This window comes from Chlorocebus sabaeus, chromosome 13 (genome assembly GCF_047675955.1).
Source record: "Chlorocebus sabaeus isolate Y175 chromosome 13, mChlSab1.0.hap1, whole genome shotgun sequence".
Classification (NCBI taxonomy): Eukaryota; Metazoa; Chordata; class Mammalia; order Primates; family Cercopithecidae; genus Chlorocebus; species Chlorocebus sabaeus.
Genome location: NC_132916.1, coordinates 75207736 through 75235702, shown reverse-complemented (window position 1 = coordinate 75235702; position 27967 = coordinate 75207736). Strand labels below are relative to the sequence as shown.

Here is a 27967-nt window from a genome sequence, read left to right as displayed (position 1 = left end):
ACGATCTAATTAAAGAATTTATTAATAGTTTTAACCAAATTCTAGTAATAACTAAAGTACATGAAACTTAGATCAATCTCTAGGTAACAGGTTTACAGGCATAGTAAAAATAAAATTCACTTGCATATGGAAGATAAAATAGTAACTGTTCCATCTCTCAATGGCGTTAGATGCCTCAGATACTTTCAAGTCTGTATCTGCTACTAAAAATTATTTGAGTTTTTTGGGAAACAAATCAGGATTAATGTAAAGTAAAAGAACGAATAACTCATGCCCCTGCATCAATCTTTATAGTTTTTGGATGACAGAATATGTGCCTGTTTCTCTAATTAAATCCAATATTAAAAATGACATGGATTAAAAACCTAACTAGGCTAGTTAAGACATGCCTGGTCTGTGTGGGAACCAGTCCACCCTGGGTTAGGCATCAGATCTGTAGAAATTACCAAGCAAACTGGCAGCCTTGGCTCATACCAAAGAGTGAGTCAACTTCCAGCTGTTTTAATTGGTCAGGATAATCAACAAGTTGATCGGTCTCAAATCACTAACTTGTGAATTATATCCAAATACTACAGAAGCAATCAAACTAGTACTTGTGGAGTTAGGAAAGTCTAGAGCAGAACTGTTCAATAGATCTTTCTGCAATAGTAGAAGTTTTCTGTATCTGTGCTGTCCAATATGGTAGTCACCAACCACACGTGGCTATTGATATATGAACTGCGGTTAGTGAAACTGAGGAACTGAAGGTTTCATTCCATGTAATTTCACTGATTTAAATTTAAATACAAATAGACACATGTGGCTAGTGGCTAACACATTTTGCAGTGCCAATCAGAGATAGGCAGGCCAATATTGCACCCATTGAATGGTTACTTTTAGAGCTTCATCTGTGTGATAATAAGATGTGTCTGAGAAATTATAATGTCCAGATGAGACACACAGTCAGTTTATTTTCATTCTTCCAACTAAAATATATAAACACATTTAAGACTTGTAAAAGCTATTTCCATAAAGCAACTTATAAGAGTACTGTATGAGAACTTATGACTGCTTTATTTTGAGAGTATTTGTTTGACTCAGTTATAACTGTACCCCATTTTTTCAGCACTTCCTGTATGCATAGCAGATTTCCCAAGTAGAATAGTTTAACTGCCTTGGATCGGGGAGGGGGGTGGTTAAAATTCTTTTGATTGCAGGAGCTATAAAACTTTTTGGCTTTGCTTGACGAGATCCTGGGTGCAATATTGCACCATTCTTCATATGACGGGAAAAGACTGAGCATTCTACTATTGGGTTGAGGAATTATGTTTCCATAATATAATTAAACCAACTATTGCTCCATGGATTATAAAGCTATGAATACCTTTATCAGTTATCAATTGCCACAAAAAAAAAAAAAGCTGCATAACAAACCATCCCAGGGCTTAGTGGTTTAAAACAATAATTATTTAGCTCATGAATCTGGAGTCAACTAGGAAGTTCTGCTGCTCTGAGTTGGACATAATTCATCTCAGCTTGGCTCACTCATGTGTCAACTGTCAGGTGGTGGGTTGGCCAGGGACTGGCTGATCTAGGACATTCTCAATTGAGAGGTCTTCCTGTTTCTGATCCATGTTATTTCTCATCTTCTACCAGATAAATTCAGGCTTATTCATACGGCTAAGGTAAGGTTCCAGGAAAGAAAATGAGAATAGGTCAAGTCTCTTAAGGCCTAAACTTGGAGTTAATAAATGGTAAGGTCAACTCAGATTCAACAGGTAGGGAACAAAACTCTACCTCTTGAGGAGACAAGTTACAAAGCCATATTTCAAAAAGCATGGATACAAAAAGGGGTGAAGAAACGTGATGTCGTCCACAAACCCCAACTAATAATACCAACTTCTGGGTTGAAAGCAAATGATATTCTTCAGGAGTGCGTATTGACATTTGGGTCAAACTTCCTGAGACAAAGAGACGTTATTACCAAAGGACCCAATGGGCTGAAATAAATTGGAACCCATCTCAGTTTATGGAACATCTTAATCTGGATCAAACTGTAATGGACCGATCTTATCTGGACTTACAAAATAAGTTAATTCTAAGTGGAGTTCATACAATTTGAAACCTAATAAGGCAAATATATTATGGAAATCAGTATCAGTCTAAAATTGTGAATGGCAGCCTCCAAACTACTGGAGTAAGAGTCCCCTTGCTTGAAAGTCTTAAAATGTTTTCATTAGACTAGCTATCATCTTACCGGTCCTGAGCTGTTGGTGAGAATTACAGATACCAGCCAAATTCTTTCATTATATCTTGTAAAATAGCCAAATGTAATATAGACTAATTTGAAAAGGCATTGTGTCCATCTGCTCTCAACTGGTACAAAGAATGTGGAGAGAAAGTAAAATAATGGCTATAACTTCACTGAGCTGTGAAAAAGGCTGATAAGGACTGAATAAACCCATGAACTCGTACAGTTAATATACTGCTAGCCGCAGCAAATATTAAATATGCAAATATTGCCATACTGTAAGAAAATGCAGTATATATTTTCAAGTGATCCCAAATTTATCAAGTTATTACTAATAATTATATTTAGGAATCTACTGTAAAGGAACAATCCAAAAGCAGTAACAACAACAACTGTGAAAAATCTGTGTACCATATTCAGTGTTTTTTTATTTTTATGTAAGAAGGAAAATTAAAACTCGTCTAAATGTCTGACAACATAAGAATGGCTAGTAGTTATAGTATTTTAACTGGTTAGAATATTACGGAGCTATTAAAATGGTGGTTATAAAGACCATGCAGCAACATCAAAACTATGTAAAATATAATCTTAAGTGAAATAAGATACAGAATTGTATGCACACTGTGATGATAATTATGCAAAACAAAATGGAAAAGAATGCATAGAGTTTCAAGCAGCTTTTGTAGGATTTGCATTTTGGAACTCCTTTTCAAAAGCTTGAAAATGTTCATATCTTTTTTTTTTTTTTTTTTTTTTTTTTTTTGAGATGGAGTCTTGCTCTGTCACTCAGGCTGGAGTGCAGTGGCGCGTTCTCGGCATACTGCAACCTCTGCCTCCCAGGCTCAAATGATTCTCCTGCCTCAGCCTCCCAAGTAACAGGGATTACAAGTGCCTGCCACCATCCTGGCTAATTTGTGTATTTTAATAGAGATGGGGTTTCACCATGTTGGCCAGGCTGGTCTCGAACTCCTGACCTCAAGTCATCTGCCCAGTTTAGCCTCCCAAAGCGCTGAGATTACAGGCATGAGCCACCACACCCAGCCAGAAATGTTTATATCTTTTGATTAAATTTCTAGAAATTTAACTTATAGAAATACAACTTAAGAAAATTACCTGAAATGTAAAAAAAGAAAGTTAGAATGAAAAATTTTCAACATTTTAAAAAATTGTCAATAACCAAAAACAGCCTAAATAGAAAGAATGAAATGCCTAAATTATAGCTTATCTGAATGCAAAATGTTAAGCAGTCATTAAGAATAAAAGAATTTAACGACAAAGAGAAATGTATCAATGTATAAAACATTTTTAATACAGCAATATATAAAATAATATTAATACACAATTTAAAACTATATATAGAGAGATGAAAACATACCAAAAATTTAACAGTGACTAATAATGTTTAGATAAGAGCAAATTCTTAATTCTCTTCAGCTTTCTAATGCTTCTGTATATTTCCAAGTGCATGCAATAGCAAATTAAGTATGTATTATTTTTATCATCAGAAAAAAATTATAAAAGATTGCATGGAAATATATAAGAGAAAATATCTATATTGACACTAACTGTGTAAGGGTGATTGATTAAAGATTGTTGTCTTGTTTTTTTCTAGTTTCCACATCCTGGGATGTAGTTAAATTAAACTTACAGTTACAAAATATATAATTTTTATGAAATAATCTATGTCATGACCTCTTTTCTAATAAGACATGACACTAGTAGTAACATTTTACATTTATGCTAAGTATTTTCAGTTTGTAAAGTATTTCACTTGTATTATTTTATTGTAAAGTAGTTCATTTGTGTTATTTCATTCAATTCATGCAGAGTTCTATGTGAGGTGAATATTGTCATGTTACCAAAACTGAGGTTCGGAGGTTAAGTGAGGTCATGCAAGTCATGCGGCTGATACATAACTGAACTGGTACTGGACCCAGTGATAGTGCTTCAAAATGTTACACCCTATCAGCTTCTATGGAATCTTTCTAATGAGTCTCATTGAGAATGAAAAAGCACTATGCCATTGCAAACATGATACAAATCTTTCAAGCAGCTAAGACATTTACTGGAAGAGAGTGACTCTGATTTACTTTACACCTCTTTCCACTGTCCTACAATGATTAATTTTTTAGAAGTTATGCTTTGATGTTTCAGTTATTGCTTTTCTAACACAGCTCCAATACCTCGATATATTCAACTAATTAAGCAGTGATGTGTACTTTACATGAAATACTTTTAAATTAGCCACAGTGATTCCTAAACTACTCAGTCTGGGCTCAGGACCATTAACATCCAAACTGGCATTCTAGTGCCCATAAACTCTTTATCTAAATAGTGACATCTGGGATTAAGTTCAATAATGGTTTCTATGGAAACTAATGGCAATATCAAAACTTTCCAAACCACTAGAAGTGACCCAATTAGAAGAAGTAAAAATGAGTGACAGAAACAGTAGCTATCAATAGAATGGAAAGGTTAATTCTACTTCCTCACACTAATTTTCATAAATGTGTCTGCATATTCATTAGAAGATTATGGAATTCATTTGATATTTAAGGATCTCAAATGGATAAGAATAATACATGAAGTGAAAGTTTATTGTTCTTCAATAACACTGAAGCCAATTTCACAGAAATACAGAGATTAAAACTGAACAAGGTAGGTATACATGAATGTATACATTATAGATAATATAGATAAACACTGATAAAGATAAAATTATAAGAATTTTGCTGCAGAAAAGATAAATAAGTTTCAAGAATTAATTTCAAATTGAAAAGTTAAATAAACCTCCTATCTTCCTTAGACCTAAAAAAAGAGAGAAATATTTGCTGAACTTGACTCCAGAATAAAATGCAAATATAAACATATTTCATAAAGATTGTAATCACATAAGAAGCTCTTAAACATAGCTTTGAGGTTCAAGCACAGCATAAGAATAAAACAAGATTTGTAAATTGTTATTTCTTGCTTTGAGTACTAACCCAGTTTAAGCTTTAACCTTAACATTTTATGTACTGTCACAATTGAAAACCCAAAATACTAGTGTAACTGGTTGCAGAGTTTTAGCTTGTTTCGAGAGCTCAGGTAACAAAATATCTTCCTAGAAATCCTTATGTAAATGATCCAAGCATGTATAATAAGTAGTATCCTGAATTTTACTATTAAAACACAATGACAAAATGACATCTATAGTTGGACCACCATCAGATATCTCAAACTTAATTTATCCAAAATCAGCCTCTTGGACTTTCCCTAATCTTTTTTTCCTGAAGTCTTCCTCTGTCTCAGTCAATGGTGACACTATCTTTCCAATTGCTCAGATTACAGTTATTCTTGACAATTCTGTCAAAAAAACTCAACTTTCACTTAACATGTCTTCAGCATCAAACCACTTCTCTTCACTCTGTTTGCCACTGCCTTGCCCGATTCACCACCCTCCCCTGTGTATTCAGTAGGCTCCTCACTGCTCTTCTCCTTGGACCCTTCAGCAAAACTCCCTACCCTGAATGAAAATGTAAATTAACTGATCAGTTAGCTAACAAGAATTGACTGAGTTCCCAGAGATCAGTGTTGTATAGGGTTCTATGAAGAAAGTAAGGCTGCTTTGACTACAGTTGAAGATGGCAAACATTTCTTAGGAAACAATTAGAAAGCAATGAGAGATAATATATTGCCAAATGCTAAGTCTAAAAGCAGGCACTATGGTTCTGGGGGGTGTGGGTTGTCTCTTTTTTTTTTTTTTTTTTTTGCCGCCATTAACCTTATGAGCCTAGGGAAACTGTTTCCCCTGTTCACCCTCATCACCTCTGTTTTGCAAATAAGGAGACTGTCCTGGATGATTTATTGGTTCATTAGAATCCTTATTCTTGGTGTGTCTATTATTTCAGAGAAAGGAGATGTCTATTATTTCAGAGAAAGTAGAAATACCTAGGTGGCAGAGGTGGGTTACTGATTAGCAATGTCTCCCCTTTCTCCTGCCTTTCTCGGCCTCCCTAGAAGCCAAACTGAGGAAGTTCTAAAAGATTGAAACTTCCTTATTTGAAAATAGATTCATACCAGGCAATTTCCCAATGAGCTCTGCTGAACCTTATGAAGTCAAATATACATCGATGCATTTACATATATTGGTATCTGAAAGCATTTTCTAACATCAAACTATGAATACTATTGAAAATAGAAATATTTTATGTAGTTAGCCATATTCTTACCATCCCCTATAAAAACTCATTGTCCTCTATTGTTATTTATCTATTTCATGTATGTGAACTGTTTTGATTTGCCCAAAGAGATGGCAAGCCTCTCTAGGTCAAGAATCATGGGTTATATGTTTCTCTATCCATTTTATTGCTATATACAGTGGTTTATACATGGGTGTGACATGATTCTATGCCTTTATAAATAATGTCTGCTCAGCCTACATACAGGATATCCATGTCACACCACTGTTCTACAACACAAATTAGGTCATGGGTAGATTCCATCACCCATTATCATGAGTGCTCCATTATTCTATGCTATCGACCCAGTAAGAACAACTTGCTTTGAATGGCATTACGAAAGGACATAGATGATTTATCTTGGCAGCCTAGAAAATACTGAAAAAGGAAAGGGGACAGTAATGCTCCTATGCAATAATAATAATACTCATAAAAGTTACAGTCTTCAGAATCTGGGTATGGAAGTACTAGGGGTTGCAAGGATGACATCCTGTGGATTTCACCACACCCCTAAAGGACTTGGAACAACGTGCTGCTGTTTCTCGGCATGGCATCAGTGCGTAGTGCATGGTGCTCGTCTGTCCAGCTGTGAACCATTGTTCTGACTGAAAGATCAGAGTGCAGTTTCTTGGCTCCTGTGCCCACAAAACCCTTGTTGATGGTGTGGCTTAGGGTCACATTACCTCATCGTCTCCTTACTTCCGTATCTAAACAAGCCACAGAGGAAAAAAGAGGATCTAACCAGTACTGCTGACTTACATCTACGGCTAAGCTCTCCTAAACATGTTTATCATAAAAATCTCTTCCCTCTGGCTTAAATACTAGATACCTGACTCCTCAGTTTGCTTTTCCTTTACTTCTATTATCTCTTATCACTTGCTCCAACAGAGACCAAAGTTGTCTTTCCAGATTTCCATGAATCCCTGGGGTAATACACACTTCCTCCTCATTCTAGCATTTTATAAACACAGATGGCAATTTTGTATTTGGAGCTCTAGCCCTGGCACCTTCTATTCTCATTCAACAAGCTGCAATAAATCTAGAAGAGATGACCAAACCTTTGAGTTGTTATTTTGTGAACACAAGTTACCTGTGCAGATTCGTTTAAAGTTGGGATTTTCCAGAAGGTGTCCTGGAAGGCGGCACTGGAACCGATGTTGCCAGAACTCAGGGAACCAGGGATTCCTCGTGTTAGTGTCCAGCCTCAGTTTCAGGAAATAATCATCGAATGACCTGACCTCTGGAGACTGCAGCTTTATCGTGATTCCCCCGTTGGCTTCCACCTCATAACCTTCAATGACTTCATCTCTGTCTGCCCATCCATCACTAAAAAATGCAGGGATTGGGGTAGGGAGAGAGAAAGACAAACATCTCACAAATAGAGCTCAGGGTTATATATGAATGAAGCAATCCAGCAAAGGCTACAGTCTGTTTTAAGCCAGCATTACTACACAACTATTTTTTTTTTTTTTTTTTTTTTTGGTAGAGAGTAGAAAGTTTTAAAGGCGTAATATCCTGTTTGTTTTTTTGTTTTTCACAATTGTGAAAGTGGTGATGAGATGATGACAGCGATACTGACAATTAAAGTTCAATGAGTACACTAGTCATCAGATTCTGTGCTCTTCACTTTTACTGAGAGGGAAGATGTTCAGCCAAAAAGGCTATCAGCCACTCTCCAAACCAGAAGAAAATAAAATCTAGGCACCTCAGAGGCTGACCTTCAAAATAAGAGCTCAATAAGGTTTCAACATTGCAATCATGACCACTACATGAGCTCCACTTTATGGAGCAGAAAACTGATATAGCTCTGAAACATGCCAACCACAGTTTATCCTCCTGGGACATCATTCAAATCTGCCTCCCATAGAAGTAGCCAGATATTTTCATTTGTTTAATGTTACTTCAAAATAGCATCATTAAACAATATCACCTCAAATTATAAAAAGAATTATCCTTCTCACTAAATGGGAACTCACTGACATTGTATTCAGTGAGATAGAATTTTTGAAAGGTAATCACCTTCTAGAACATTCCTATCTACCAGGAGTGATGTAGCCCCAGTTTAATTCAAGCACACATGTGAGCCAGGCCTATGAGAGTATCAAAGACAAATTGCACCAGACAAAGTCAAACACGCAGAAAAGACTCTGTTCAAAACTATTACAAAATATGAGAGATACTGAACCCAACTCTGCTAAAATAAAAGATGGGAAGGTTTTTAAGTACTGGGTGAGCTAGTGGAAAAGTACTGGAGGGCCACTGGCATGAGGTTGGCCCATGTGATTAGGCATCTGTGTTTGCTAATTGGCACATTAGATTCCTACAGTCCCACTGAAACTGGAAGTGAGGGGTTTACCACTATTCTTGATGATTACATTTAAAGGGATGGCTGTCAGGTCCTTGTCGTTCAGTAAGACATCCCTGGTTTCTGAAATTAGCAAGAAACTAGACGATCTACATCTCAACAAGGCAGAGAAAGAATTTACAGTTTTGGGTTTTCCAAAATAAATGCTCTTAGAAAAGGGACGTCAGGGGCCTGTATTCAGGAAAAATCGTGTCTAAAGTTTAGTCAAGCTAAAGAGAATATTAAGGCTGTCTTGTTCAGGGGATGGATTTATTCTTCTCTGCACAGAGTGGTGCCCTGAAGTTTGTGGAATATAAAGATGCAGTCTCTGCCAAAGAAAGCATTTTACTGCTTGTTTCTCACAGAGAAGGGACTGGGCAAACATCGGTGCCCCTATCTCACCCTTGGCTACCTGAGATCAACTGAGATAAATGTGCTCTTCACTTAGCTGAGCTAAGCAGTGCAGTTCCTCTCTAGAATCTTCCCATTGACCCACACATGAGCTGCATTTTCAACAGATCAAGGGTTGTTGAAGGTATAGATGACTTAACCTGACCCAGAACTAAAGGGACTTTGAGGTACAGTAGAGTCTAGCCAGTTACACCAGAGAATGTCTTTTTTATATGCTTCCAAATCCACTAGGATAGAGACTCTACAATTTTGTATAGATCCTTCCTTTCTTCCTTCCTTCCTTCCTTCCTTCCTTCCTTCCTTCCTTCCTTCCTTCCTTCCTTCTTTCCTTCTTTCTTTTTTTCCTTTCTTCTTTTCTTCTTTCTCTGTGTTCCTAGCAGTTACTGTGTGTCAGATGTTCTGCTATGAATTCAACTGAGAATAAGACTCATTATCCTCTGCCCCCATGGTGCTACAGCCTTGTGGGGAAAACAGACACTAAACAAGAATTGCAAACTCTATGAGGCTAAAGAAAGAGAAGTGCCTGTAATCTTAGGACTTTGGGAGGCCAAGGCAGGCAGATTGCTTGAGCTCAGGAATTTGAAAACAGTCTGGGCAACATAGAAAAACCCCATCTCTACAAAATGATAATAATAATAATAAATCTGGATATGGTGGTCCACACATGTAGTCCCAGCTATTTGGGAGGTTGAGGTGGGAGGATTCTGTGAGCCCAGGAAGCTGAGACTGCAGTGAGCCATGATCTTGCCACTGGGCAACAGAGGAAGACCTTGTCTCAAAAAAAAAAAAAAAAAAAAAAAAAAAAAAAAAAAAAAAAGGCGAACAGTATCATGGGGAGAGATAGCTTGGGGGTTTAACTTAATCTAGTGTGTAGATATGACACGTGTGCATGCTTTTGTATGTGCATGCAAGCCTGTGTGTGTGAGGCAGTGGGGGATACAGGTAATTAGAGATGGCTTCTTTCAGAAGGTGATGGCTGAGCTGAGACCCAAAGGAGGAGTCAGCTTTAGTCAGGTGAGGAGAAGGGAAGGTTTAGTATAGAAGGTTCCTGGCAGATTAACATACAAGACAGAGCTTGGCACATTTAAGGAATTTAGAAAGAGTTAGCATAGTTAGAGAATAGAAAGAAGTATGGCGTGAGATGGGGGTGGGCACATAAATCCCAGCCTAGATACTGTTAGTCTGAAGCCCACGGGAAGTCCTCAAAGTGCTGTAAGCCTATTACTCACTCAGGTCATTCTGCTCTCCTCCCTCATGGTAAATGACCTGCCTATTGTTCTGGTGAGTCCTCTGCTTACCATGGCTGAATATGATGGCCAGTCAAATTGATTTTAAAAAGACTGACTCATTCATTTTTTCATATGTTTGGTCTGCTCAGAAAGGCTCAAACCGGTTTAATTATTTACATTTAAATGTATTTATATTTACATCTTAACTACATCTACAGCAATTTGAAGATTTGAGCTATAGTTCATGACACAAACGAGGACAAAAATAAGACCAGTTAGACTTTGAAGAAATTCTGTCTAAGGGTAAATATTTAAAAATCGAAATGACTTATAACTTGAAAAAATTAACTGCTTTTTGACATGAAGGTTAGGGTTGAAGTGTGTTTCTCCCCAAGGTTTAATAATATGTGAAATTTGTTTTGTTTACAGTCTATACAAGAAAGTCATCATCATAAAAATGTGTACAAAATGAATTTGCTGTGATGTTTATGTGCATTTTTAAAGCATATTAACAGCTTAGTTTGTAAAGGCAAATGCTTTGCGTCAATTCTAGAAGGAGGGAAAAGTGTGACTTCCTGCCTTTGAACCCACCAGCATTGAAGGGCTTTTTTTTTTTTTTTTTTTTTTTTGAGGCGGAGTTTCGCTCTGTCGCCCAGGCTGGAGTGCAGTGGCCGGATCTCAGCTCACTGCAAGCTCCGCCTCCCGGGTTCACGCCATTCTCCTGCCTCAGCCTCCCGAGTAGCTGGGACTACAGGCGCCCGCCACCTCGCCCGGCTAGATTTTTGTATTTTTTAGTAGAGACGGGGTTTCACCGGATTAGCCAGGATGGTCTTGATCTCCTGACCTCGTGATCCGCCCGTCTCGGCCTCCCAAAGTGCTGGGATTACAGGCTTGAGCCACCGCGCCCGGCCTGAAGGGCTTTTTATAGCATGAAAACTTTGTGAATATGTAGAAATTTTAAGTCACATGGTTTAGTGGTCTGGAATTCTAAGTCTCCTTAACCACTAGTTGAAGACCTTCACCCTCACTATAGGTGCCTCCTCTTTCAGAAGTTAGAGTTGGTGTTCAATCTAAGAGGTCATAAAATCAAGGAGAACCAGGATACAAGGAAAATATTCAAGTGAGATTACTTGGTGGATATGTTTTAAAGACTTAATCGCTAAAGGTTTGTATGATATCTTAAATCTATCACAGGTAAGGTGTTAGAGAATGCTATCACAAAAAAAAAGTCACTGGAAAACATCTCTAAAGCAATTCTCTGTTTTTATGCTTTCAAAGTGTTTCATCTTTGTATGACCTGTCAAATGCATTTTCAGAAAATTTTAAAGGGTTTTTGCTATTTTGTTGCATTGGGATTCTGTGTGAGGTTATCGTTTTGATGAATTTTCTCTGAAGTACACTTTAAAACAGCGAGCCAGCAGCATAGCTGATTCCTGGTAGAGGATCTTTCTTAGATGGTGGTGGCAGGGTGTAAACTAGGCTATGCTTGCCCTGAGATGACCTGCAGGTACTTGGTCACTCTCCAAGTGTCTGGAGTGAATCCTGCTGTGCTAGGTAGTGACCCAGCCTCAGACAGCACTGGACTTTCTGTGAAGCACATTCACTGCCTCTAGCAGCTTCTGCTGCTCCATCTGCTTCTCAGTTATGAGTTCTTTTTTCTAGCTGGGGTCTGGAAATAAAACTATATATTGTGAACTGTTTAACAGAAAGCTGTATGTCTTCAGTATTTCTCATTAACATACAAGAATTCTTATTTCCTATGCCCCCTCAATATTTTTATACAGCAATTCTTCATGAGGCTATTTTCCAATCAGCCTATAAAATTTCACATTTCAAACCTGAATAATTAGAAGATTTCTTCTACCTTATACATTCTAATATTAACAACAGGAAAACACTATTTCTGCTTCCACCAATTATAATTTGACAGGGGCTGTATGAATGTTACTTTTGCATTATACCAGTTAAACTAATTTAATTAGCAAACTGACAGTAAAAAACAGAAATACAATAGTATTTTTAAATGTGCAAAAACATTTTTAAAAAACCTATTTTCATTCAATTAAAATAATTACAGTCTAGGTACTAAAGCAATTTTATTTGTGTTATGAGTTCAAGTAATTGTGTGTACCTGATAATAAAATTATAATTCTTTAAAATATTCCAGAGATTACAATATAATCAGGAAAAGATGGAAACTATAATCAAATGATATTTTTAAACATATGTAAACAAACATGAAATTCTATTATTTACAATGTTAATCACATTCACAAAGGCTGAAGAAATATAGCATGTGTCATATTCATTTAACATTTATCAAATGAATAAGTTTATTAATTTATTGAACAAGAAATGAGGTGAACGCTACATTTTTTTGAGCTTACTGCTTGGATGTTTTCAAACCATGGCACAACAAGGTTGAGGTTGTGGGGAATTCAAGTACAACCCAGTAGATTTGCAGAGGTGAGAAAAAGGAGCTGGAAGTCTACCAAGCTAGGGTGGCCAGGGTTTACAGGGCAAATGCTGGAGAAGAGATGCTACGGCAAAAGAGAATGGTCTGCAGTACATCTCCCACAAGTATTCAGGTGAATATTAGCCATTTATGTAATAAAATTACCTGAGGCTGAGGAAATAATCAGCCAGTATGATTTGAAGGAGTAGCAGCTGGAGGCCATGTATTGTTGGGAGTAGTAACTGTTTCTAACAGCTAGAGTGAAAAACTTTATATTCCAAGGAGAATTGGTTAATGTATTAGGAAGGGTCTTGCCTCAATAGTGAAGAAAAATTGGCTTTTGACTACATACCACTCTGGTCCTGCCTAACAAACCATAAAAGCAAAATATAAGATGATCAAAATAATTTAACTTCCTCCCACAACTAGTTCAACAGCTTTTTAAATGCAAAATATTTGGTACTCAGCAAGGTAAATTTCACAACGTTTGGCATCCAATAAAAAATTACCAGGCATGTAAATCCATATGTGGATGGAAGGAGAAAGTGATATTAAAGTTACAATCAAAATAAATTATCACATGGTGATGTAGGTCAGATAGAGGAATTTTTAAATAGTCGTGTAATAGGAATGAAGAGGAATGTATTTTTGATTGGGTGGCCAGGAAAAGTATCAAGTGCTTTGAGAAGCATCTTTGAAGAGAAAACACTTAATACTGAGATGTGAGCTACATGAAGGCTTGAGCCAGGTGAAGGTCAGAGGAAAGGAAGTCTTTGGGCAGCTTGTGCAAAGGTCCTAAGACAGGAACAAGCAACTATGACTGAACATTACCCTTTGCCATGAAACTCTAGGCTAAGCAGGTTTACATTAATCAGAAGACAGGGTATTTGTGTAGACACTTTTGTTTTTCAGCTATCTACTGTATATTTGATACTCTTTAAATTTTTGATGTGTTTTCATTGCTTTGTAAAGTCTTTGTTAAGAAGTGAAGATGACATTTTCTATAAGAACATTTTGATAATCTAGATTAATGAGTCACTTGTGAGAGCAAAACTAGAGAAATCAATGAGCTCATCAGGGCTTAGAGCAAGCCACAGCTCTCTTCCTTACACCTTACTCTGTAGACCCTATTTCTGTCATTATGAGCTCAGAAACACCTCACTGTTCAAACACCTCATGAAGATATGCAAAGTCCCTTCCAAAACAGTCTTAACATTTTGTTCTGAGAGTTTTCCATATGGCCCCAAAATCATCTTGTGTTATTGCAAACTGTTGGCTACAGGACTTCACTAGGATTCGGTTAGAATGGACCCAGTTTTGAAGTTGAAGTTCTGCAAGGTTTGAGTGGAATTTGAAGTTTTAGACTTTGGCTTCACTAGGTCATAAAGTGAACTCATCCCATAGGCTCAGCCTCATTACTAAAATTTCTATTACCACCTATTTTTTAGTAATCTCTCATTCTAAAGCAGCCCTGGAGTTCAGAGTAGGGCTCTGCTTCAGACAGGGGACTGGAAGCAAGAGCTATGCACATTTCTGTAAAAAAGAGAGAGAAAAAAAGGGGTCTTTAGTAAGGACCGTAGATCGTCTGACCCTCAGTCAATTTAAAGTCATATGTGAAAAGGGCACAAAAGTATATATGGAGTCAGGGAGGGTAGGTATCATGAATAATAATGAGTGAGGGGTTCATAAAATGAATGTAGAGAATGAATGAGTTGTGACTAAGTTGTGAGAATATTGAGTTATTCTTGGCAATCATGCCTGGCTGGGCAGTTTCTTGGGTTGTGGTGTCATTGCAATGGCTAAAATGAAACTCCCAGCTCAGGGGCCTCAGGCAGCAAGAATAATTCTTCAGAACCACAGAGAATGTAACTGTATGTTTTCAGAAATTTGAGGAAGAAAGGAAGAAAAGAACACAGAGTGAAATGAAAGAGAGACTAAGAAATGAGCATCTAAAGACCATGGTAGCAGAACAGGCAGCAGTGCACACATAGACAGTTAGTTTTCCAGTGCTGCTCCCTTGTATTCTGAGATGCCAGCCAGGTTGTCAGAATCTCTTTTAGTTCTTTTTGAATACTGATATCTTTTTCTTATTTGAACAAAAGGTCAAAGCACAGCAATTTGTGGCTTTTCAAAAGCGAATCCAATGGTGTAGTAACTCATTAACAAATCCCCCTAACAGACCCAGTGCAAGTGATTATAATCTTTAATTTCTAGATCCTGCCATTTGAAGAAAAAAAAATGTCCTCATCAGTTTGGGGTCAATAACTCTATGAATTGCTAATTCACCCTAAGTACCCAAAGTATCCCCTGATGTTTTCATTAAAAGCAGAATATTTTTTAAAAAATTGTTTACACTTTTTGGCCGGGTGTGGTGGCTCATGCCTGAAAACCCAGCACTTTGGGAGGCCAAGGGGAGCGGATCACGAAGTCAGGAGATTGAAACCATCCTGGCTAACATGGTGAAACACCGTCTCTACTAAAAATACAAAAAATTAGCCGGACATGGTGGCGGACGCCTGTAGTCCCATCTACTGGGGAGGCTGAGGCAGGAGGAGAATTGCTTGAACCTGGGAGACAGAGGTTGCAGTGAGCCAAGATGGTGCCACTGCACTCCAGCCTGGGCAACAGAGCGAGACTCCATTTCAAAAAAAAAAAATTGTTTACACTTTTCAAAATGTAGTCAACTAAGTTAATGCAGATATTCTCCTGAATACAGAAGTATATATTAAAAATGAAATATAATCCAGAAACAAAAAGTAATTCCCAGGTGCTAGCAATGGTGAGAGAAATCAAAGCCAAATGGTATGCATCAAGGAATGCTTATCAACAATAGCCTGTAAGGCCCTGGAGACTGGAAATAGATTCTAACACCCGTCTGGTGCTGTGAAAGATGGCTTCATGAACTGTAGAAGTCAGACAGCTGAAGCTGAGACCCAAGCAGAAAACTGGGATATTTGAAGTCTTGCAAAATCCAATAGAATGGAACTGGAAGTGTTGCCTGAGGAGGCTTGAAGTCAGTCCAAGGACTGTGGTAGAAAAAGTAATAAAGGAAAGTCACCATGCACATGAGTGATGTCTGAATTTACACAGCCTATATAAGAACCATAAGTCTAGATACTATCACAAAAACTCATCTAACACTATTGAAAATCCCTAGGATCCAAATGAAATGCCGTCAGAAGTCAAAATTTAAAGACACTTTTAAAATCAATAGAATTCTGAATTATCATTCTGGGAGGCAGGGTAGATGGGGAAAGCGGAGATGTTAGTCAAAGGGTACAAAATTCAGTTTGACAGGAAGAATAAATTCTAGCAGTGTATCATAGCATAGTGACTATAGTTAATAATAATGTATTGTGTATTTTTAAATTGTTAAAAAAAATAGATTTTAAATGTTCTCACCACCAAGCAGTGATAAGTATGTGTAGTGATGGCTATGTCAAGTAGTCTGATTTAATCATTCCAGAATGTATACACGTATCACAACATCACATTGTACTCCATAAAGATACAGGATTAGTATCTGTCAATTAAAAGGAGGTAAAAACAGAACTACCATTCAACCCAGCAATCCCATTACTGGGTATATACCCAGAGGAATATAAATCATTCTACCATAAAGACACATGCATGTGAATGTTCACTGCAGCACTACTCACAATAGGAAAGACACAGAATCAATGTAAATGCCCATCTATAACAGATTGGATAAAGAAAATGTGGTACATATACACCATGGAATACTATGCAGCCATAAAACAGAATGAAGTCATGTCTTTTATGAGAACATGGATGGAGCTGGAGGCCACTATCCTTAGCAAACTTAGGCAGGAACAGAAAACCAAATACCGGATGTTCTCACTTATAAGTGGGAGCTAAACGATAACACATGAACACAAAGAAGGGAATGACAGACTCTGGGGCCCCATTGAGGGTGAAGGATGGAGAAGGGAGACGAGCAGAAAAAAGTAACAATTGGGTACTAGGAGTACCTCAGTGAGGAAATAATCTGTACAACAAAACACCATGATACAAGTTTACCTATGTAACAAACCCGCCCATGTCCCCTAGAACCTAAGTTTTTAAAAGAGAAAATATACCTACTAAGATAATCTCTCAATAATATACATATACATACACGCACTAGAGCACTAAACATCAGATTCACAAATGAATTAAACTTTACTTTTAAAAGACAATTATTCTAAAACTAGATAAAAAACCTAGCACTATGCTTTGAGAAATTCCAAAAACATAGTGATATGGAATAGTTAAAAGAAATGGATAGGCCGGGTGAGGTGGCTCATGCCTGTAATCCCAGCACTTTGGGAGGTTGAGGTGGGCGGATCACCTGAGGTCAGGAGTTCGATACCAGCCTGGCCAACACGATGAAACCCTGTCTCTACTAAAAACTACCAAAAAAAAAAAAAAAAAAAAAAAGCCAGGTGTGGGGGCGGGCACCTGTGATCCCAGCTGCTTGGGAGATGAGGCAGAAAAATCTCTTGAACCTGGGAGGCAGAAGTTTCAGTGAGCCGAGATCATACCATTGCACACTCCAGCCTGGGTGGCAGAGTGAGACTCTGTCTCAAAGAAAAAAATAAAATAAAATAAAACAAATGGATAGATGATACTATTCTCAGAAAAATGGCCAAAACAAAATTAAATACTGTTTAAAATATCCGACTAATCCAATCATAAACGATCAATCAAATATCTAAACTCTCCAACAGAAGGCAGGGAAGTAGGGGAGAGGACTGGAAGGGTAAGACAAATAGTAAGCGCAAGATAAGCTGATGGCACTAATTCCACATATATCAGTGATTACATGTAAATTTGCCAGGTTAAAACAAAAACAGAGATTTTCTATTAAATTAAAACGCAAAACATCGATAATTGTATCTTGTTTGTAACACGTTTTTCTAAAATATGAATGTACTGAATAATTAAAAGTAAAAGATAGTAAGAGATTAACCAAACAAATATTATCCAACACAAAGTAGAAGTTGTTATAGTAATGTAAAATACAACTTATTTTCAGGCATAAATCTTTATCAGGAATAAAGAAAGTCAGTGTCTCTGAAGATAAAATAATTTGAAATTTGTACAGTAAGTAACATAGCAAGATAGAAAGTAAATTGATAAAAAGAAACCTGTCTCCTCTATGTGAATCTCTCTGTTTGTAGTCTAACTTACTACTCTGTTATTAATAGAGGAGGTTGGCAAAATTTGTTAGACATTTAGAATATTTTAACACAACTTACATGCTTGATGCTTGGTCTAATGAACATATATAGGATCTCCTTAACAGAGGAGAACGTGTTTCAATGGCATACATGGAAATTTTAAAATTAATCTAGTTAATAATATAAGTTTCAACATATTTTAAAAATTAACATACAGCCCATATCTCTGAGCATCATAAATTAGAATCTTTTTTAAAAAAAAAACAACAAATCTACCTCCAACTACTTGGAAACTAAAAACTTTAAACTTCTAAGGAAATTGAAGTTAAAGAAGTCATAAATGGTTTACAGCTTCATCCATGTCCCTAAAAAAGACATTAACTCATCCTTTTTATGGCTGCATAATATTCCATGGTGTATATGTGCCACATTTTCTTAATCTAGTCTATGATTGATGGACATTTGGGTTGGTTCCAAGTCTTTGCTATTGTGAATAGTGCTGCAGTAATCATTCTCAGCAAACTATCGCAAGGACAAAAAACCAAACACCGCATGTTTTCACTCACAGGTGGGAATTGAACAGTGAGAACACTTGGACACAGGAAGTGGAACGTCACACACCAGGGCCTGTCGTGGGGTTGGGGGCTGGGGGAGGTGTAGCATTAAGAGATATACCTAATGTAAATGACGAGTTAATTGGTGCAGCACACCAACATGGCACATGTATACATATGTAACAAACCTGCATATTGTACACATGTACCCTAGAACTTAAAGTATAATAAAAAAGTAAAAAGAGAAGTCATAAATGAAACTTAAAACATATTATTTGAATGTAAAGAAAAATACCAGATATTGAAATTCATAGGAAGTAGCTTAAAGAGTTCTTAGGAGGAAATTTATTCCCAGAAATGCTTGTATTTAAAAAAAAGAGAAAAGCAGAAAATAAATGAGCTTATTTTCAACTTAAGAAAATAGAAAAGAACACAGAATAAACATAAAATAAAGGAAAAACTAGTAAAATTGGGGGAAAGATGCGATAAAAATGATAAACCAACCGAAAACTTGGTTCTTAGAAAACATTAATAAAATATTCAGTCCTCTGAGATTATTGTCATGGACAAAAAAGAGAGAAGGCACAAATAAACAATATTTAGGATAAAATTAAAATATGATGTAACTTCAGATACAAGATGAATTTTTAAAAAATTATTTAAAATACTATGAAAAAGTTAATGCCAGTAAATTTTAACTCTAAGCCGATAAAATTTAATCCTAACCCTTTTCTTAGAAAAGCTTAATTAATAAGCCTGACTTAAGAAGAAATATAAGATCTGAACAATTGTATATTTAAGAATGAAATCAGTAGTTTAAAATGTACTCACTAAAATAATACTAGATTTACCAGATGGTTTAACAAGTGTTCATAGAACAGATAATTGTTATCTTATATAAACTCAACCAGAGATTTAAAAAATGAATATTACTCAATTGAGGATATTATAACTTTCCAGTGAAGGATATTATAACAATACTAAAACCAGTCAAAGACTGAAAGATTTCTGAAAATATATGTTATTTCACTCATGATATTGTTGCAAAAAATATATAAAATCAAATTAAGGAAGATATAAAAAGAGACTACATTACAATCATATTTAATTAAGTAATGCAAGAATTTTTTTGTTTTTTGCATTTATACCTGGTTGGCTTTATTAGAGAACTAGCAAAAGTCAGTCCTGTAGAGACGTCAGCTCAGGCTGATGTTTACAGTTTACCTGCATCGAGCATCTCCTCTCCATTGTTTTTTTTTATTTATTATTTATTTATTTATTTATTGTTTTATTATTATACTTTGAGTTCTAGGGTACATGTGCATAACGTGCAGGTTTGTTACATATGTATACTTGTGTCATGTTGGTGTGCTGCACCCATCAACTCGTCAGCACCCATCAACTCATCATTTACATCAGGTATAACTCCCAGTGCAATCCCTCCCCCCGCCCCCCTCCCCATGATAGGTCCTGGTGTGTGATATTCCCCTTCCCGAGTCCAGGTGATCTCATTGTTCAGTTCCCACCTATGAGTGAGAACATGTGGTGTTTGGTTTTCTGTTCTTTTGATAGTTTGCTAAGAATGATGGTTTCCAGCTGCATCCATGTCCCTACAAAGGACACAAACTCATCCTTTTTTATGGCTGCATAGTATTCCATGGTGTATATGTGCCACGTTTTCTTAATCCAGTCTGTCACTGATGGACATTTGGGTTGATTCCAAGTCTTTGCTATTGTGAATAGTGCCGCAATAAACATACGTGTGCATGTGTCTTTATAGCAGCATGATTTATAATCCTTTGGGTATATACTCAGTAATGGAATGGCTGGGTCATATGGTACATCTAGTTCTAGATCCTTGAGGAATCGCCATATTGTTTTCCATAATGGTTGAACTAGTTTACAATCCCACCAACAGTGTAAAAGTGTTCCTATTTCTCCACATCCTCTCCAGCACCTGTTGTTTCCTGACTTTTTAATGATCACCATTCTAACTGGTGTGAGATGGGATCTCATTGTGGTTTTGATTTGCATTTCTCTGATGTCCAGTGATGATGAGCATTTTTTCATGTGTCTGTTGGCTGTATGAATGTCTTCTTTTGAGAAATGTCTGTTCATATCCTTTGCCCACTTTTTGATGGGGTTGTTTTTTTTTTCTTGTAAATTTGTTTGAGTTCTTTGTAGGTTCTGGATATTAGCCCTTTGTCAGATGAGTAGATTGCAACAATTTTCTCCCATTCTGTAGGTTTCCTGTTCACTCTGATGGTAGTTTCTTTTGCTGTGCAGAAGCTCTTTAGTTTAATGAGATCCCATTTGTCAATTTTGGCTTTTGCTGCCGTTGCTTTTGGTGTTTTAGACATGAAGTCTTTGCCCATGCCTATGTCCTGAATGGTACTACCTAGGTTTTCCTCTAGGATTTTTATGGTATTAGGTCTAACATTTAAGTCTCTAATCCATCTTGAATTAATTTTCATATAAGGAGTAAGGAAAGGATCCAGTTTCAGCTTTCTGCTTATGGCTAGACAATTTTCCCAGCACCATTTATTAAATAGGGAATCCTTTCCCCATTTCTTGTTTCTCTCAGGTTTGTCAAAGATCAGATGGCTGTAGATGTGTGGTATTATTTCTGAGGACTCTGTTCTGTTCCATTGGTCTATATCTCTATTTTGGTACCAGTACCATGCTGTTTTGGTTACTGTAGCCTTGTAGTATAGTTTGAAGTCAGGTAGCGTGATGCCTCCAGCTTTGTTCTTTTGACTTAGGATTGTCTTGGAGATGCGGGCTCTTTTTTGGTTCCATATGAACTTTAAAGCAGTTTTTTCCAATTCTGTGAAGAAACTCATTGGTAGCTTGATGGGGATGGCATTGAATCTATAAATAACCTTGGGCAGTATGGCCATTTTCATGATATTGATTCTCCCTATCCATGAGCATGGTATGTTCTTCCATTTGTTTGTGTCCTCTTTTATTTCACTGAGCAGTGGTTTGTAGTTCTCCTTGAAGAGGTCCTTTACATCCCTTGTAAGTTGGATTCCTAGGTATTTTATTCTTTTTGAAGCAATTGTGAACGGAAGTTGATTCCTGATTTGGCTCTCTGTTTGTCTGTTACTGGTGTATAAGAATGCTTGTGATTTTTGCACATTAATTTTGTATCCTGAGACTTTGCTGAAGTTGCTTATCAGCTTAAGGAGATTTTGGACTGAGACCATGGGGTTTTCTAAATATACAATCATGTGATCTGCAAAGAGGGACAATTTGACTTCTTCTTTTCCTAACTGAATACCCTTGATTTCTTTCTCTTGCCTGATTGCCCTAGCCAGAACTTCCAACACTATGTTGAATAGGAGTGGTGAGAGAGGGCATCCCTGTCTTGTGCCAGTTTTCAAAGGGAATTTTTCCAGTTTTTGCCCATTCAGTATGATATTGGCTGTGGGTTTGTCATAAATAGCTCTTATTATTTTGAGGTACGTTCCATCAATACCGAATTTGTTGAGCGTTTTTAGCATGAAGGGCTGTTGAATTTTGTCAAAGGCCTTTTCTGCATCTAGTGAGATAATCATGTGGTTCTTGTCTTTGGTTCTGTTTATATGCTGGATTATGTTTATTGCTTTGCGAATGTTGAACCAGCCTTGCATCCCAGGGATGAAGCCCACTTGATCATGGTGGATAAGCTTTTTGATGTGTTGCTGAATCCGGTTTGCCAGTATTTCATTGAGGATTTTTGCATCGATGTTCATCAGGGATATTGGTCTAAAATTCTCTTTTTTTGTTGTGTCTCTGCCAGGCTTTGGTATCAGGATGATGTTGGCCTCATAAAATGAGTTAGGGAGGATTCCCTCTCTTTCTATTGTTTGGAATAATTTCAGAAGGAATGGTACCAGCTCCTCCTTGTACCTCTGGTAGAATTCGGCTGTGAATCCATCTGGTCCTGGACTTTTTTTGGTTGGTAGGCTATTAATTATTGCCTCAATTTCAGAGCCTACTATTGGTCTATTCAGGGATTCAACTTCTTCCTGGTTTAGTCTTGGAAGAGTATAAGTGTCCAGGAAATTAACCATTTCTTCTAGATTTTCCAGTTTATTTGCATAGAGGTGTTTATAGTATTCTCTGATGGTAGTTTGTATTTCTGTGGGGTCGATGGTGTTATCCCCTTTATCATTTTTTATTGCGTCAATTTGATTCTTCTCTCTTTTCTTCTTTATTAGTCTTGCTAGCGGTCTGTCAATTTTGTTGATCTTTTCAAAAAACCAACTCCTGGATTCACTGATTTTTTGGAGGGTTTTTTGTGTCTCTATCTCCTTCAGTTCTGCTCTGATCTTAGTTATTTCTTGCCTTCTGCTAGCTTTCGAATGTGTTTGCTCTTGCTTCTCTAGTTCTTTTAACTGCGATGTTAGAGTGTCAATTTTAGATCTTCCCTGCTTTCTCTTGTGGGCATTTAGTGCTATAAATTTCCCTCTACACACTGCTTTAAATGTGTCCCAGAGATTCTGGTATGTTGTATCTTTGTTCTCATTGGTTTCAAAGAACATCTTTATTTCTGCCTTCATTTCGTTATGTACCCAGTAGTCATTCAGGAGCAGGTTGTTCAGTTTCCATGTAGTTGAGTGGTTTTGATTGAGTTTCTTAATCCTGAGTTCTAGTTTGATTCTCCATTGTTTTTTAAAAAATTATTCAATTATTTTTAAAACAAGGTGAAATTTACATAACATCAACCATTTTAAAGTGAAAAATTCAATATCATTCAGAACATCCAAAATGTTTTCCAATCATCACTTGTATCTAATTCCAAAATATTTTCATTACCCCAAATACAACCCCATACCCAGTAAGCAGTTACTTCCTATTTCTCCCTGTCGCCAGTCCCTGGCAATCAGGTCAGTTTTTTATCTCTATAGATTTACCTATTTAGGATATTTGATATGCAAATGTAATCACACAATAGGTGAACTTTTGCATCCAACTTCTTTGATTTAGCATGATGTTTTAGAGATTTATCCATTTTGTGGTGTATACCACTGCTTCATTCCTTTGTATGGATGTAGAGTATTACATCGTATCCATATACCATGATTTGTTTATCCATTGGTCTGCTGATGAGCTTTCGGGTTGTTTCCATCTTTTGGCTATCATGAATAGTGCTTCTATAAACATATGTATACATTTATTTGTTTGACTATCTGTTTTCAGATCTTTTGGTTATATATCCAGGAATGAAATTGCTGGGTCATATGGTAATTCTATGTTTAGCTTTTTGTGGAACTACCAAACTGTTTTCCATAGCAGCTGCACTATTCTATATTCCCACCAGCAACGTACAAGGGTTTCATTTTTGTACAAATTGATTATCGTTATCTACCTTTTTTGAATTCTAGCCACCCTACTGGATATGAAATAGTATCTCATTGTGATTTTTGATTACCATTTCTGTAATGATTAATGATTTGACTATTTTCCTGTGATTGTTGGTCACTGGTATGTTTTTTGAGAAATGTCTATTCATGGTCTTCATCTATTTTTAATTGCATTTTGTTAAGTTGTAAGATTTATATATTCTTGACACTAGGCCCTTAACAGATATATAATTTGCAAATATTTCTCCCTCTATGTATGTTGTCTTTTCACTTTCTTCATAATGTTTTTTGATGTATAAAAGTTTTAAATTTTGAAGTCCAATTAATCTATTTTTTCTTTCATTGATAATGCATTTGATGTCATAGCTAAGAATTAAATTCCAAAGTCATAAAGATTTACCCCATGTTTACTTTTAAAATGTTATGATTTCATCTCTTATATTTAGGTCATTGTTATACTGAATTAATTTTTGTATATAGTGTGAGGGAAGGGTCCAGCATTATCATTTTATATACAGATATCCAGTCTTCCCAGAAATATTTGTTGAGACTATTTTTCCCATGGAATGATCTTGGCTTCTTCACTGAAAATAACTTGGGTTTATTTCTGGATTCTCAATTCTATTGCACTTGACTATATATTAATATCTATCCTTATGTTGGTACTACATTGTTTTGATTACTATGGCTTTGTAGTAAGTTTTGAAGTATTAAAATGTAAGTAATTAAACTTTCCTCTTCTGTTTCAATATTGTTTTGGTTTTGGGCAGTTACTTATGAATTTGAGAATCCATGTTGCCATTTTTCCAAAAACAGTTGTCAAAATTTGATAGAGATTGCATTGAAACTTACAGATTTGTTTAGATAGTTTTATCATATTAGTAACATTAAATCTTCTAATCCACAAATATTGAATATTGTTTTCCAATCCATGCATATCTTTCCATTTATTTGTGTCTTATTTAATTTTTTCAGCAATTTTTTGTTGTTTCCTGTGAAAAAGTCTTTCACTTCCTCATAGTTATGTTTAAGAAGCATTTGTGGTAGCAACTGGAAGAGAATATAAGGGGACTTTGTGGGTGCTAGAGATACTCAATTTCCTTATCCTGGTAATGATTACATGGGTGTTTTCAGTTTGTGAAAACTCACTAAGCTATGCATATTTTGTGTAGTCTTCTGTATGAATGTTATACTTGAAAATCAAATGTATTTAAAAGTCAAACATAAAATCAACTCTTAGAATAATAATAAAAATTTTCCTAAATATCAGAAGATCTAGACGTGCGTGCCTACATACACACATGCGCACTACAGAAGCAAAGAGATAAAACGCCTCATGGAAGGCTTTACAAAGTATGAAATAAACAAACAATAATATGGCAGAAATTTAACTAAATATATATGTCATTCAAAAAAAAGCAATATTGGCTTAACTCACAGATTATAATAAAAATAATATATTAAATTGGATTTCAAAGAACCAAAACTATGTTGCATACAACAGACCCACCTAAAATAAAACTTATCAGATTGAAGAGTTGAAAATAACATGACATGCAAAAGCATACCAGGGAAATGTAAATAAAAAGAAACCAACTAACATAATTTTAACATCAGAGAAGCAATAATTTAAGGCAAATGCCTATTTTAAATTAGTCTGATTAGCAACCTTAATTCCATCTGAAATATTAGTTCCCCTTTGTTTTGTAATATAACATAGTCACAGGTCTGGGAAATTATGATGTGGACATCTTTGGGGGGTCATTATTGTGCCTACCACAGTCTGCCCTCTGGTGCATAAAGATTTATATCAATTCCACCTGCAAAATACAGTCACTGTATCCCAACATCCCCAAAAATCTCAACCCATAACAGCATCAACTCAAAGCCCAAAATCTCATTTACATTTATTCAACTCAATATTCCCAAGTCTCATCACCTCAATCATGTAAAGCAGGTATGAGTGAAACATGATGTATCCTGGGGCCAAATTCCTCTCCAAGTATGCCTGTGAAATTAGAAAACAAATTATCTGCTCCTCAAAATACAGTAGTCAGACAGGCATGGAGTACCAATATATAGACATTCCCATTCAAAAAGAGAGAAAATTGAAAGAAAAAATGAGTCACCAATTGCAAGCAATTTCAAAACTCAAATGGCTAGACAACATTGGGTTTCAAAGCCTGGGAATAATTCCCTGTGGTTACAGGCTCTGCCCTCTGGTCATGAGACTTGGCTCTCTGAGTCATGCTTCTTTTTTATGAATGGTAGCACATGTTTGCAACTGAGTAGTTTATCAGTCTATTTCCTGCCTGTATAATTTTCTGAGTCTGACAGTTATGCTTCATTTCATAGTCTCTGTCCCTTTCAGTCAGAGCTGTCAGTTTTTTACATTGTTAAGAAATTCTCAAGAACCTTGTGTACATCAAGAAAATGTTTCCCATTAAACAAGAGTTGCATCCACGGATCTTTCCTAGATAATCTGATCTCTATTTTTGGTTTCTCTGGAGATGGCTAAGGAGATCCATAAAGTGCACTAATCTGTTCAAAGAGCCCCTTGTATGACTGAATACACTTACTTTTTGATCGTTTTAATCAGGTAACAAAAGGTTGTCTAGCCACACCCTTGACTTTCCCTACAGATCATGTTTTCCTGACAGTTATTCTCCTAATTTTAGCGTATTTGTAATCTGGACAGGCTGAGAATTTCCCAAATCTATTATTTTTGCCTAACATCTCTTTCATTTCCTTCCTTTCACTTTTCGCTACCAGTGCATCATGTATCACTTGACAGTGGGGATACATTCCGGAAAATGCATTCTTAGGTGATTTTATCATTGTGTGAACATCACAGAATACATTTACACTTACCTAGAAGGTACAGTTTACTATATTCTTACACTGTATGGTATGGCTTATTGCTACCAGCATATATATCTGTACAGCCTGTGACTGTATTGTAGGCAATTGTAATACAATGCTAGGACATCTAAACATAGAAGATGTACAGTACAAATAATGTGTAAAAGCTAAATGGTATCCCCGTTCAGGGCACTTACTATGAATGGAGCCTGTGCGATTAGAGGTTGCTCTGGGTGAGACAGTGAGTGAGTGGTGAGTGAATGTGAAGGCCTAGGACATTACTGTACACAACCATAGACTTTATAAACACTGGGCACTTAGGTTACATAAATGTATTTAATTTTTTCTTCCATAATAAATTAATCTTAGCTTACTGTAACTTTTAACTTTATTAACTTTTTAATTTTAAAAATTGTTTTGACTCTTGTAATTACACTTAGCTTAAAACACAAACACATTGTATGGCTATATAAAATTTTTTGTATCTTTATCCTATAGACTTTTTTCTATTTACATCACTTTTTAAAGTTTTTAATCATTTTTGTTAAAAAATGAAGACACAACACATGATCCTAGGCCTACACAGCGCCAAGATCTTCCATATCACTGTCTTTCACCTCCAATTTTATCCCTCTGGAAGGTCTTCAGAGGCATTAACACACATGGAACTGTCATTTCCTATAACAAAGCCTTTTTCTGGAATAACTCTTGAAGGACCTGCCTGAGACTATTTTACACTTAACCTTTTCTTTTCTTTTTTTTTTTTAATATGTAGGAGTGTACTTCAAAATAACCATTCATATAGCATAGTAAATATATAAACAAGTAACAGTCATTTATCATCAATATCAAGTATTATGCACTGTACACAACTATAAGTGTTACACTTTTATACAATTGACAGTGCAACAGGTTTGTTTATTGTGGCATCACCTCAAATACGTGAGTAGTGCATTGTCCTGGGACATTATGGCCGCTATGACGTCACTAGGTGATGGGAATTTTTCACTTCTATTATAATCTTATGGGGCCACTGTAGTATACATGGTCTGTTATTGACTAAAACATTGTTCTGGCCCCGCACGATGGCTCACACCTGTATTCTCAGCACTTTAGGTGGCCAAGGCA

General features: G+C 36.2%; 1 protein-coding gene across 2 annotated transcripts in view; it reads right to left on the bottom strand.

The window, feature by feature from the left end:
• GRM1 (glutamate metabotropic receptor 1) overlaps positions 1-27967 on the bottom strand; it is a 442031-nt gene that overhangs the window by 131296 nt on the left and 282768 nt on the right. For both annotated transcript variants that reach the window (XM_008006735.3, XM_038002286.2), the window contains exon 4: positions 7541-7776. In XM_008006735.3, coding sequence (XP_008004926.2) covers positions 7541-7776 — 236 coding nt within the window. The remainder of the gene's footprint in view (positions 1-7540; positions 7777-27967) is intronic.